This window comes from Thalassophryne amazonica, chromosome 11 (assembly GCF_902500255.1).
Source record: "Thalassophryne amazonica chromosome 11, fThaAma1.1, whole genome shotgun sequence".
Classification (NCBI taxonomy): Eukaryota; Metazoa; Chordata; class Actinopteri; order Batrachoidiformes; family Batrachoididae; genus Thalassophryne; species Thalassophryne amazonica.
The window spans coordinates 83622150-83634779 of record NC_047113.1 but is presented as its reverse complement, the minus strand read 5'-3'; the positions used below and the strand labels follow the sequence as shown (position 1 = coordinate 83634779).

Below are 12630 nucleotides of genomic sequence, written 5' to 3'. Positions count from 1 at the left end.
TTCTGTGCTTTTGAATGTCGAGGTTAAGAACAGTGTGATTAAACACTCAAGTCAGATAGAACAGTTGTAACTTCTCACACTCAATAAGGCAGCGTAGCATATAAAGGGAAAAACAGAGGTATTGACTGCAAACATCAATAAGATATCTGATCTGGTCCAAATTCACCCAGATCAGATATCTGTCTGGACTCTATGGATAACGATAGCCGGCACATGTCTGTTTGAGACGGCGTTCTCCTGGAGGCTGACAGCTCTCTGTTCTAAACCAACTAGAACCAGGCAAACAGGACTCCTGTTAAATTAGTAAATTTATTTAAAATACATTAAGCATACTCATAATTTACAGTTTATGGTGAACGAATGTTATTGTAAAGGTATCGAACCTATATAGATTTAAGAAAAGCAGGTGTCCATCTTCCTCTACAGGTATGCGGGAGAGTTCAAAAGCCTTCAGATGAACTTGTTCACCCATTTCCATTATGTGCTATTCAAGTCTCTCGACAGTGTTTTTGTCTCCCAGGTGAAAGAAAAAGGTCCTTACTTGTACCAGGTTCTGGTGGTGACAAAGAAAAGAAGGATCCCAGGGAGTAGTGGAGACTAGCAGTCTTCCCCCTGCTTCTGCAGTGGTCTAAAGTGGTCCATGGTGATCCAAACACCTTGGAGGAGTCATTTTATGCTGGCATCATCACTGAAATTCCACAACACATACATATAACTCTGGTCTGCTGATGCATTGTAACGGAGGCGTGATTTGCAGAGATGAAGCGTTTGTGCTGATGTGGAAACATTTCTGCTCTGGTCTTGATTTGTGGAGCATGTTTGTGCTTTCTGCTGGACGTGAGCCGAGTAACGTTCCTGAAGGCAGGGAGAACTTAAAATCAGCTGTGTGCAATTTCTCACCGCCATCGGGTGAGCATGTAGACCCTCAGACTGAACCACATGAATCCAAAGCCAACAGAACTGCAGCTCTGAAGTTAATTATTACATTTCTTATGTAATTTTTAAGTTCTGATAAGTGTTGTGCAGGTCAAACAGTGTAGATCTCTGATCTGTTTTGGACCACCAGGAGTCAAGCTTGCTCTCCTCTTCTTTAGGGTCCATTTCCTGGGTCACGGCCACGCCGGCTGATGTGGTGAAAAGCCGAATGCAAGCAGACGCTCAGCTGCAGAGAAGGTACACAGGAATTTTACACTGCATCCGCCACAGCTACCGGACAGAGGGGCTGCAGGTGAGCAAACACCCCAAACCTCATACACTACAGCGGCTCTAAAGGTTTTTTTTTGTTTTGTTTTTTTTGTTAGAGCGACAGAATTTGTTGCCAATATGCATTTCAGAGTACTGTATTTTCCATAGTATTAGTCAGACCTGATGTCTTAAAGAGGAAAAAATATATGTGAGTTAGTTTTTAAACACAGCGTTTCCTTAGGGGAGCTCTTTTCAACGGACAGAAACACACCATGTGCACACCACAGCATGTGTTGTTACTTAACATAAGGACTTTTAAATTTTCAAAATAATCAAGATGGACAAATTATTGCATATTATTTGATGTAGATGAACATGAATTGCTGACCCACAGCCTTGGAAACACTAAAATATGATTTTATCAGTTCTTTAATTTGGGATTTTTGTGCATTGTTCTCATGTATTTTTATTGGAGTTTTTCTTTAGTGCATTGATTCCAAGGAAAGCCCTATATGGTTATTTTGTAGTACACTCTTAAAAAAATGAACTGCTCTCTCAAGAAAAACTGATGTAACAATTTTCATAGACCTTTTTTAAGCTAAACTAAAGTTATTCCAACTTAACTAGAGGTCTTGTGGTTGAAAGTTGAAATACCTTTAAAAAAAATCTATGCAAATTGTTAAATCAGTTTTTCTCATTGAGACAGCAGTTCCTTTTTTAGAGTGTAGTAGTAGCATTATTACACTCAACAAAAATATGGCAGACAGCGTGTGTGGCGTCGTGTGGGTGAGCGGTTTTCTGATGTCATTGTGGATCGAGTGGCCCATGGTGGCGGTGGGGTTATGGTATGGGCAGGCGTCTGTTATGGACGAAGAACACAGGTGCATTTTATTGATGGCATTTTGAATGCACAGAGATACCGTGACGAGATCCTGAGGCCCATTGTTGTGCCATACATCCAAGAACATCACCTCATGTTGCAGCAGGATAATGCACGGCCCCATGTTGCAAGGATCTGTACACAATTCTTGGAAGCTGAAAATGTCCCAGTTCTTGCATGGCCGGCATACTCACCGGACATGTCACCCATTGAGCATGTTTGGGATGCTCTGGACCGGTGTATACGACAGCGTGTACCAGTTCCTGCCAATATCCAGCAACGTCACACAGCCATTGAAGAGGAGTGGACCAACATTCCACAGGCCACAATTGACAACCTGATCAACTCTATGCGAAGGAGATGTGTTGCACTGCATGAGGCAGATGGTGGTCACACCAGATACTGACTGGTATCCTCCCCCAATAAAACAAAACTGCACCTTTCAGAGTGGCCTTTTATTGTGGACAGTCTAAGGCACACCTGTGCACTAATCATGGTGTCTAATCAGCATCTTGATATGGCACACCTGTGAGGTGGGATGGATTATCTCAGCAAAGAAGTGCTCGCTATCACAGATTTAGACTGGTTTGTGAACAATATTTGAGGGAAATGGTGATATTGTGTATGTGGAAAAAGTTTTAGATCTTTGAGTTCATCTCATACAAAATGGGAGTAAAACCAAAAGTGTTGCGTTTATATTTTTGAGTGTAGTAGACGTAATAGTATTAATAACAAATGCTTGATTTTTATTTTTTTTTATTTTATTTTTGGTATGTCACACTGGAGTACAGTAAAAAAAGAAAAAAAATTGACCTATGCTATGGAAAATGTGTATATTCTTAATCCACAAACATAATCCACCATATTGATCTAACAATTTATTGTTGTTTAAGCATCATACCAGCTACCCTTTAACAGGACACATCCAAACCTGTAAGATTTTGGGAAAGCTTGCATGGTTGTACAATATGGTGTCAGGATTACTGGTTTCATTGTCAAATGGAATCATGTGAGAAATAAAAGCGTCTTGTGTTATGAGTGAAGTGAACCTGCTCAGTTTGCTGGAAGTTGGAGCACAATGACAACACACGTCTTCAGCTTCGGCAGAAGATATAATTTGTCATTAACGTGCATGTACTAAATGTAAGAACTGTTCAGAATCTTGTGGTTCATTCAGCCGTAAACGTTCCTTTTAGTTAGTTGGCTGGTTGTAAACACACGGCTTCCTGACCCGTTTACTGTTGCTGTTACTGTAAATGTAACAGATGGTTAAACTGTTGAGGGGCGAAACTCGAGCAGATTCACCCTGTGTCAAAGTGCTTCCTTGAATTCCTTTCCTCTGAAATGTGTCAGAGGAGATGGCAGCCCACCAGCAGCAGACACACACACACAGCACAACGAAGTCATCGCGTTGAGGGAGGTTCTTGTTGGAGGTTTGTTGAAGTGCAGATGAACATGAGCCGCTTTTATGCCAAATGATGTAGATCATCAGGAAAACCTCAGTTTGTTCTGCAGAACGACGAGCAGCGTGGTTATGTAATAACGTGTCCATATAATATCTAGTCCATGAGCCAAGCAGGTCTTCTGCACCACTTAAGGAGACTAAACAACACTTAGTCCATCCTCAGTGTGTGATGACCTACACAAAATGTATGGTGGTCATCCCAGGGTGGTAGGGTTAAGCTGTTAGGGGGTCAAAGAAGAACAAAAAAGTATATCACATTATTTGCCTGATCGTAAGTCGATCTTTGGCTGACTGTTGTGGACTTATGAGGTTAAAAACAGCAAAAATGTTGACAAAGGTCAGTTTCAGTTTGTAAAGGGGTCAAAAGTTTTTTCCAATTTTGGGTAAAAGTGATACAAATTATTGAATGAGTTAATTGGATTTTAAAAAGGAATAGTTTCCTCCCCACTGTCGCCAAGTGCTTGCTCACAGGGGGTCGTTTTGACCGTTGGGGTTTTTCTGTAATTATTGTATGGCTTTTGCCTTACAATATAAAGCGCCTTGGGGCAACTGTTTGTTGTGATTTGGCACTATATAAATAAAATTGATTTGATTTAGTTTGTTTAGTCCCCGGTATTGTATCACTTCCTGTATTGTATCACTTCCTGTTCCGGAGCACAGCGGTGTTTTGCTGTATCTGTTAGCTGTTTAATCTGCGCAGTTAGATTGATCTAGTTATCTAGATAACGATTTGTTTCCCAGTGTAATCTTCACGTGCCTTAACTAAAGCACTCCTTCTGCTGAATCACCTCTAAATTATTTACACATTATTCACTTTGCGTGTTTTTAGGAATCCGCTAGCTTAGCGCAGCTACTAGCTCTTAGCCGATTTAGCATGGCAGCTTCTCCTGTCTCTCCCGCACTTTTCTGCTCTGGGTGTGAAATGTTTAGTTATTCCTCGGCCTCCTTTAGCAGTAACGGTACTTGTAATAAGTGTAGCTTATTCATAGCTTTGGAGGCCAGGCTGGGCGAATTGGAGACTCGGCTCCGCACCGTGGAAAATTCTACAGCTAGCCAGGCTCCTGTAGTCGGTGCGGACCAACGTAGCTTAGCCGCCGTTAGTTCCCCTCTGGCAGATCCCGAGCAGCCGGGAAAGCAGGCCGACTGGGTGACTGTGAGGAGGAAGCGTATCCCTAAACAGAAGCCCCGTGTACACCGCCAACCCGTTCACATTTCTAACCGTTTTTCCCCACTCGACGACACACCCGCCGAGGATCAAACTCTGGTTATTGGCAACTCTGTTTTGAGAAATGTGAAGTTAGCGACACCAGCAACCATAGTTAATTGTCTTCCGGGGGCCAGAGCAGGCGACATTGAAGGAAATTTGAAACTGCTGGCTAAGGCTAAGCGTAAATTTGGTAAGATTGTAATTCACGTCGGCAGTAATGACACCCGGTTACGCCAATCGGAGGTCACTAAAATTAGCATTGAATCGGTGTGTAACTTTGCAAAAACAATGTCGGACTCTGTAGTTTTCTCTGGGCCCCTCCCCAATCGGACCGGGAGTGACATGTTTAGCCGCATGTTCTCCTTGAATTGCTGGCTGTCTGAGTGGTGTCCAAAAAATGAGGTGGGCTTCATAGATAATTGGCAAAGCTTCTGGGGAAAACCTGGTCTTGTTAGGAGAGACGGCATCCATCCCACTTTGGATGGAGCAGCTCTCATTTCTAGAAATCTGGCCAATTTTCTTAAATCCTCCAAACCGTGACTATCCAGGGTTGGGACCAGGAAGCAGAGTTGTAGTCTTACACACGTCTCTGCAGCTTCTCTCCCCCTGCCATCCCCTCATTACCCCATCCCCGTAGAGACTGTGTCTGCTCCCAGACCACCAATAACCAGCAAAAATCTATTTAAGCATAAAAATTCAAAAAGAAAAAATATGGCACCTTCAACTGCACCACAGACTAAAACAGTTAAATGTGGTCTATTAACCATTAGGTCTCTCTCTTCTAAGTCCCTGTTGGTAAATGATATAATAATTGATCAACATATTGATTTATTCTGCCTTACAGAAACCTGGTTACAGCAGGATGAATATGTTAGTTTAAATGAGTCAACACCCCCGAGTCACACTAACTGTCAGAATGCTCGTAGCACTGGCCGAGGCGGAGGATTAGCAGCAATCTTCCATTCCAGCTTATTAATTAATCAAAAACCCAGACAGAGCTTTAATTCATTTGAAAGCTTGACTCTTAGTCTTGTCCATCCAAATTGGAAGTCCCAAAAAACAGTTTTATTTGTTATTATCTATCGTCCACCTGGTCGTTACTGTGAGTTTCTCTGTGAATTTTCAGACCTTTTGTCTGACTTAGTGCTTAGCTCAGATAAGATAATTATAGTGGGTGATTTTAACATCCACACAGATGCTGAGAATGACAGCCTCAACACTGCATTTAATCTATTATTAGACTCTATTGGCTTTGCTCAAAATGTAAATGAGTCCACCCACCACTTTAATCATATCTTAGATCTTGTTCTGACTTATGGTATGGAAATAGAAGACTTAACAGTATTCCCTGAAAACTCCCTTCTGTCTGATCATTTCTTAATAACATTTACATTTACTCTGATGGACTACCCAGCAGTGGGGAATAAGTTTCATTACACTAGAAGTCTTTCAGAAAGCGCTGTAACTAGGTTTAAGCATATGATTCCTTCTTTATGTTCTCTAATGCCATATACCAACACAGTGCAGAGTAGCTACCTAAACTCTGTGAGGGCGGAGTAGCTACCTAAACTCTGTGAGGGCGGAGTAGCTACCTAAACTCTGTGAGGGAGATAGAGTATCTCGTCAATAGTTTTACATCCTCATTGAAGACAACTTTGGATGCTGTAGCTCCTCTGAAAAAGAGAGCTTTAAATCAGAAGTGCCTGACTCCGTGGTATAACTCACAAACTCGTAGCTTAAAGCAGATAACCCGTAAGTTGGAGAGGAAATGGCGTCTCACTAATTTAGAAGATCTTCACTTAGCCTGGAAAAAGAGTCTGTTGCTCTATAAAAAAGCCCTCCGTAAAGCTAGGACATCTTTCTACTCATCACTAATTGAAGAAAATAAGAACAACCCCAGGTTTCTTTTCAGCACTGTAGCCAGGCTGACAGAGTCAGAGCTCTATTGAGCTGAGTATTCCATTAACTTTAACTAGTAATGACTTCATGACTTTCTTTGCTAACAAAATTTTAACTATTATAGAAAAAATTACTCATAACCATCCCAAAGACGTATCGTTATCTTTGGCTGCTTTCAGTGATGCCGGTATTTGGTTAGACTCTTTCTCTCAGATTGTTCTGTCTGAGTTATTTTCATTAGTTACTTCATCCAAACCATCAACATGTCTATTAGACCCCATTCCTACCAGGCTGCTCAAGGAAGCCCTACCATTATTTAATGCTTCGATCTTAAATATGATCAATCTATCTTTGTTAGTTGGCTATGTACCACAGGCTTTTAAGGTGGCAGTAATTAAACCATTACTTAAAAAGCCATCACTTGACCCAGCTATCTTAGCTAATTATAGGCCAATCTCCAACCTTCCTTTTCTCTCAAAAATTCTTGAAAGGGTAGTTGTAAAACAGCTAACTGATCATCTGCAGAGGAATGGTCTATTTGAAGAGTTTGTCAGGTTTTAGAATTCATCATAGTACAGAAACAGCATTAGTGAAGGTTACAAATGATCTTCTTATGGCCTCGGACAGTGGACTCATCTCTGTGCTTGTTCTGTTAGACCTCAGTGCTGCTTTTGATACTGTTGACCATAAAATTTTATTACAGAGATTAGAGCATGCCATAGGTATTAAAGGCACTGCGCTGCGGTGGTTTGAATCATATTTGTCTAATAGATTACAATTTGTTCATGTAAATGGGGAATCTTCTTCACAGACTAAAGTTAATTATGGAGTTCCACAAGGTTCTGTGCTAGGACCAATTTTATTCACTTTATACATGCTTCCCTTAGGCAGTATTATTAGACGGTATTGCTTAAATTTTCATTGTTACGCAGATGATACCCAGCTTTATCTATCCATGAAGCCAGAGGACACACACCAATTAGCTAAACTGCAGGATTGTCTTACAGACATAAAGACTCTAATTTCCTGCTTTTAAACTCAGATAAAACTGAAGTTATTGTACTTGGCCCCACAAATCTTAGAAACATGGTGTCTAACCAGATCCTTACTCTGGATGGCATTACCCTCACCTCTAGTAATACTGTGAGAAATCTTGGAGTCATTTTTGATCAGGATATGTCATTCAAAGCGCATATTAAACAAATATGTAGGACTGCTTTTTTGCATTTGCGCAATATCTCTAAAATTAGAAAGGTCTTGTCTCAGAGTGATGCTGAAAAACTAATTCATGCATTTATTTCCTCTAGGCTGGACTATTGTAATTCATTATTATCAGGTTGTCCTAAAAGTTCCCTAAAAAGCCTTCAGTTAATTCAAAATGCTGCAGCTAGAGTACTAACGGGGGCTAGAAGGAGAGAGCATATCTCACCCATATTGGCCTCTCTTCATTGGCTTCCTGTTAATTCTAGAATAGAATTTAAAATTCTTCTTCTTACTTATAAGGTTTTGAATAATCAGGTCCCATCTTATCTTAGGGATCTCGTAGTACCATATCACCCCAATAGAGCGCTTCGCTCTCAGACTGCAGGCTTACTTGTAGTTCCTAGGGTTTGTAAGAGTAGAATGGGAGGCAGAGCCTTCAGCTTTCAGGCTCCTCTCCTGTGGAACCAGCTCCCAATTCAGATCAGGGAGACAGACACCCTCTCTACTTTTAAGATTAGGCTTAAAACTTTCCTTTTTGCTAAAGCTTATAGTTAGGGCTGGATCAGGTGACCCTGAACCATCCCTTAGTTATGCTGCTATAGACGTAGACTGCTGGGGGGTTCCCATGATGCACTGTTTCTTTCTCTTTTTGCTCTGTATGCACCACTCTGCATTTAATCATTAGTGATCGATCTCTGCTCCCCTCCACAGCATGTCTTTTTCCTGGTTCTCTCCCTCAGCCCCAACCAGTCCCAGCAGAAGACTGCCCCTCCCTGAGCCTGGTTCTGCTGGAGGTTTCTTCCTGTTAAAAGGGAGTTTTTCCTTCCCACTGTAGCCAAGTGCTTGCTCACAGGGGGTCGTTTTGACCGTTGGGGTTTTACATAATTATTGTATGGCCTTGCCTTACAATATAAAGTGCCTTGGGGCAACTGTTTGTTGTGATTTGGCGCTATATAAAAAAAAGATTGATTGAATTGATAGTTATCAAGTTACAGGGTAACGAGTATGTCATAGAATCCAATAGATGCCGACCTTGCTTGACCTTTACTTTGGAGACCAAACGTTCAGCGCGGTCAAAACTACTCATTTATTAATGCAACCAATAATTCCCATCACTTAACTAAAATTGGAGCAACTTTAACTTTTGATCCCTGTACAAACTGAAATGGACCTTTGTCACCATTTTTGCTGTTTTTACCCCATAACTCTAGAACATTCAGTCATAGATAGTCCAAACTATACCTTTTAGGAATCATTATGATCAAACAAATATTGCATATTTTTCAATATGATTAGAGCATTTTTTTTTTCTCAATTTTTGCTCCTGTGTAATTCTTCATTGACCCCAAACTGGCTACAGCTACCACCCTGGGATGGCCACCATACATTTTGTGTAGGTCTTGGTACACTGAGGGTGGATTGTGCAAGTGTTCTTTATCCCCTTTTAAGTGGTCTTGATTGGGTCAAAGTTGTCTACTGGCTCATGGACTAAGATGATCTGCTCTCAAACACAGCGCCCTCCTGTGGTGAATTCAAATGATCTGCGCTTCCAACATGAATGCTTGGTCAGTTTTTTGTTTTGTTTTTGTTTGTTTTGTTTTTTTTGTTTTTTTTTGTGGCAAAAACAGCAGTTGGGAGAAAAGTGTATTTGACCTGATGACAGATCAATCATTCTTCAGATTATCACAGGGCAGAGTCACACAGATAAGCAGTGTTTCCTCACTGAGATTTAAATGTTAAATTGTGACAAAAGTGAAGAGCAGTGAACAAAGGTTAAAGCAAGAATAATGTGGAGGGGGGGTGCAAAAGGTGAAACTGCAAACAGCTCATAGATGCACAGCTGAAAGTCAGAAAAACATGCCGTCTGGTAAAGCTGTCTCAGGCAGAGAGGGAAGCCACCAGACACTCATGAGAAGTCTCCAAGAAACTTCAGTGATTGTGATTGGAGAGTCTGTGCATGCAACATTTGTTAGTGGAAGAACTTTAAAAAATTGCATTTTGTTATTTGTATTGTGGGTTCTTGTCAGAAATTCAAGGAGTTTGGATCCATCAACATTGCTGGTCAGATCTTGTGAGGTAAATTATTTGTATTTTTTCCGCCACAGGTTTTTTTCCGTGGAGCATCAGTAAACGCTGTTCGAGGGTTCCCAATGAGTGCCACCATGTTCCTGACCTATGAACTCTCCTTGCAATTCTTCAGGAGTTTCCAGGAGAAGATCTGATTTTTGGCTGTTAAACAGCTCCATGTGGCAACAAAGTACCAGTTTATTAGGAACACCTGAAGTGGCACCACTTGTGCTGGCTGTGAACATCCGTCCAGTTTTTTGAGCGTTCTTGGAACTTTTTAATGCTGCTTTGTCTTAAATGGGTCGTCAAACTCGACTTTTATTGACCGTTTACAGTTTACATGAAGTCGGACTTTGGACTTCCCCGATAGTCCTGTAACTTCTGGAACTGTTGTGGAGAAATTCTTCTTGTACCAACAGGTCGTTTTAGATTTGTGCCACATAGGGGGCTAACAAGAGTCCTTTATCTGGACTCCTCCTGCTTGTTCTGTGAGACTCTGAGGCTCCGCCTTCTTCAGGGTGGGGCAGGCAGCAGCTCCTTCACATTTAAAGCAGCAGGCACACAAAATATACCCCCTGTGAATGCTTTTAGGGAAGAGGTCAAATGGCCTGAAAGTTTAAATGAGTGCCAAGTCAGTTAATTAAGAAACCACAGTTTTGAGTGTGTTCGTGTATCAATCTCATTTTATTATTTGGTTCTTAATGCACATGTGGAGCAGATTTGATGATGAAACGTAAGCTTGACACTTCTTGTCAGAAATCAAGTGAAAGCGGAACAAAACAAAAATGTTCCCAGGGATTTCATTTCTGTAGATTTATTGTAACACACCTCTGGGACAGAAAATGTTCATGTTATGTAGTAAGTATTTTGACAACAGGTACACATCAGCGATTTGAAGCAAATCACAAAAGGTGCAATTTTACATGGTGTAGCTAAACATATCTTTGCATTCACTCATAATCATGTCATATTCCTCAGCCATGCCTTGTCTAATTGAAAACCAGTAGATTTTTTAGTCTTGAGTGACTCTGTAGATTTTTAGAGTTTGGTGAGCTGGTACACCATTAGCCTTTGATAAACCAGTTTAGCCTTTGGTATCCCATGAGATTTTGGTACACTAGTTTACCATATGATAAACCGATACAATGTTGGCCTTTGGTAAACTGGTACATTGTCCTTTTGTAATACTGGTACATTATTGGCCTTAGGTAGATTACTACATTATCCTTTGCTAAACTGGTACATTACTAGCCTTTCTTAGTGTCTTTACATGTAACTACATATTGCAATAGTTGTAGTATGTCAGGGCTGTCAGTTGCCATGACAACTCCCATTGTGTGTCTGCACCTGTGCTCTGTCTTTTATTCCAATATTTGTCAACATTACCTCAACTATTAGTCTTTTTTTTTTTTTTTTTTTTCCCCCTGAACATGGGGTTTATTACTGCAGTGGACTCACCTCAAAACTGTACAGTCCATTATTGGAAATATGCTTTTTGCAGCTTATCTTTATTTAGAACCTGATAAAAGGGAAACAAAACTGTCTAAGCAACTATTTTTTTTTTTTTTTCTTCATCTTTAAACTCAGTCATTGCTTGGCTTCATTTTTACACACAGGTTAATCCCAGTCAGTGTTTCTGCAAAATATTTTAATGTTAAACATTTAGCAAGGATTTTTGAAATTGTTTTTTTTTTTGCTCACTAGCTAAGCTATTATTAGCATATGGGTGACCTTATTTCAGTTTTTCAAACTGATGTAAGTGGTTCAGTACTGTATTTTCTTATTAAGCACTCTGTAGATTTGCTGCATTTTTTTTTTTTTTTTCAGTTGTTGGCAGAAATTGTTTAAAGGAAAATGCCAGATTTCCAGAGAAACGATAATGCTAATTACTCAAATGATAAGCATGAAATTAACTGAATTTAGATTGTACACTGATGATGTAACGTGCCCTGAAAAATTAGTATTTCATTATTAGTAGTATTTGAACTGGTCCCAAAGCTGTAAATCTGTTTAAATTGGACTTAAACTGGCTAAGTTTGAGAATGTGGTTTAGTTTGGTCCTCAGAGACTTTAAAATGAAGACATGGTCTTAAAATATATTTATTACAATTTCTCAGGTCTTAAGTATTTTTAAGAAATGTGACGTAGATTATCTTTAAAAGCAGCATTATTTGGCAACACTTTATATTATTTTTGTGTTCTGTGGAGGTTTACATGATTTTTTTTAACTCTTTTTGAAAAGTGTTATATAGTGTGAAAATGAAATATCAGCCATTAGTCTGCTCGTGGGCTGTATGTGTATCCTGTATCATATTGTATATCATGGGTTTTAAAAAAAAAATATATATATATATATATATATATAAAGAAAAATGTATTTCATATTCAAATAAATATGAATACATTTTCCAGTGGTTTTTGAACTGATATACTGATACTGGTTTTTGTCTTTTATTAAACATCAAATTAGTTATTTATATAGCGCCAAATCACAACAAACAGTTGCCCCAAGGCGGCTTATATTGTAAGGCAAGGCCATACAATAATTACGGAAAAACCCCAACGGTCAAAACGACCCCCTGTGAGCAAGCACTTGGCAACAGTGGGAAGGAAGAAACCTCCAGCAGAAACATGTAAAACATTTATTGGCTTTACGATGCACAAAGTAATTTTGTTTTTGAAAATGGCAAACTCTTAAGAATCGTGCTGATATTTCATATTAAC

At 39.9% G+C, this 12630-nt stretch overlaps 1 protein-coding gene across 1 annotated transcript in view; it reads left to right on the top strand.

Moving 5' to 3' along the window:
- slc25a48 (solute carrier family 25 member 48) overlaps positions 1–11253 on the top strand; it is a 59083-nt gene extending 47830 nt beyond the window's left edge. The window contains exons 10-11 of the mRNA XM_034180964.1: positions 1095–1228; positions 9945–11253. Of these exons, the coding sequence (XP_034036855.1) occupies positions 1095–1228; positions 9945–10061 (251 nt within the window). The 3' untranslated portion in view covers positions 10062–11253. The remainder of the gene's footprint in view (positions 1–1094; positions 1229–9944) is intronic.
- The last annotated feature ends 1377 nt before the right edge of the window (positions 11254–12630 follow it).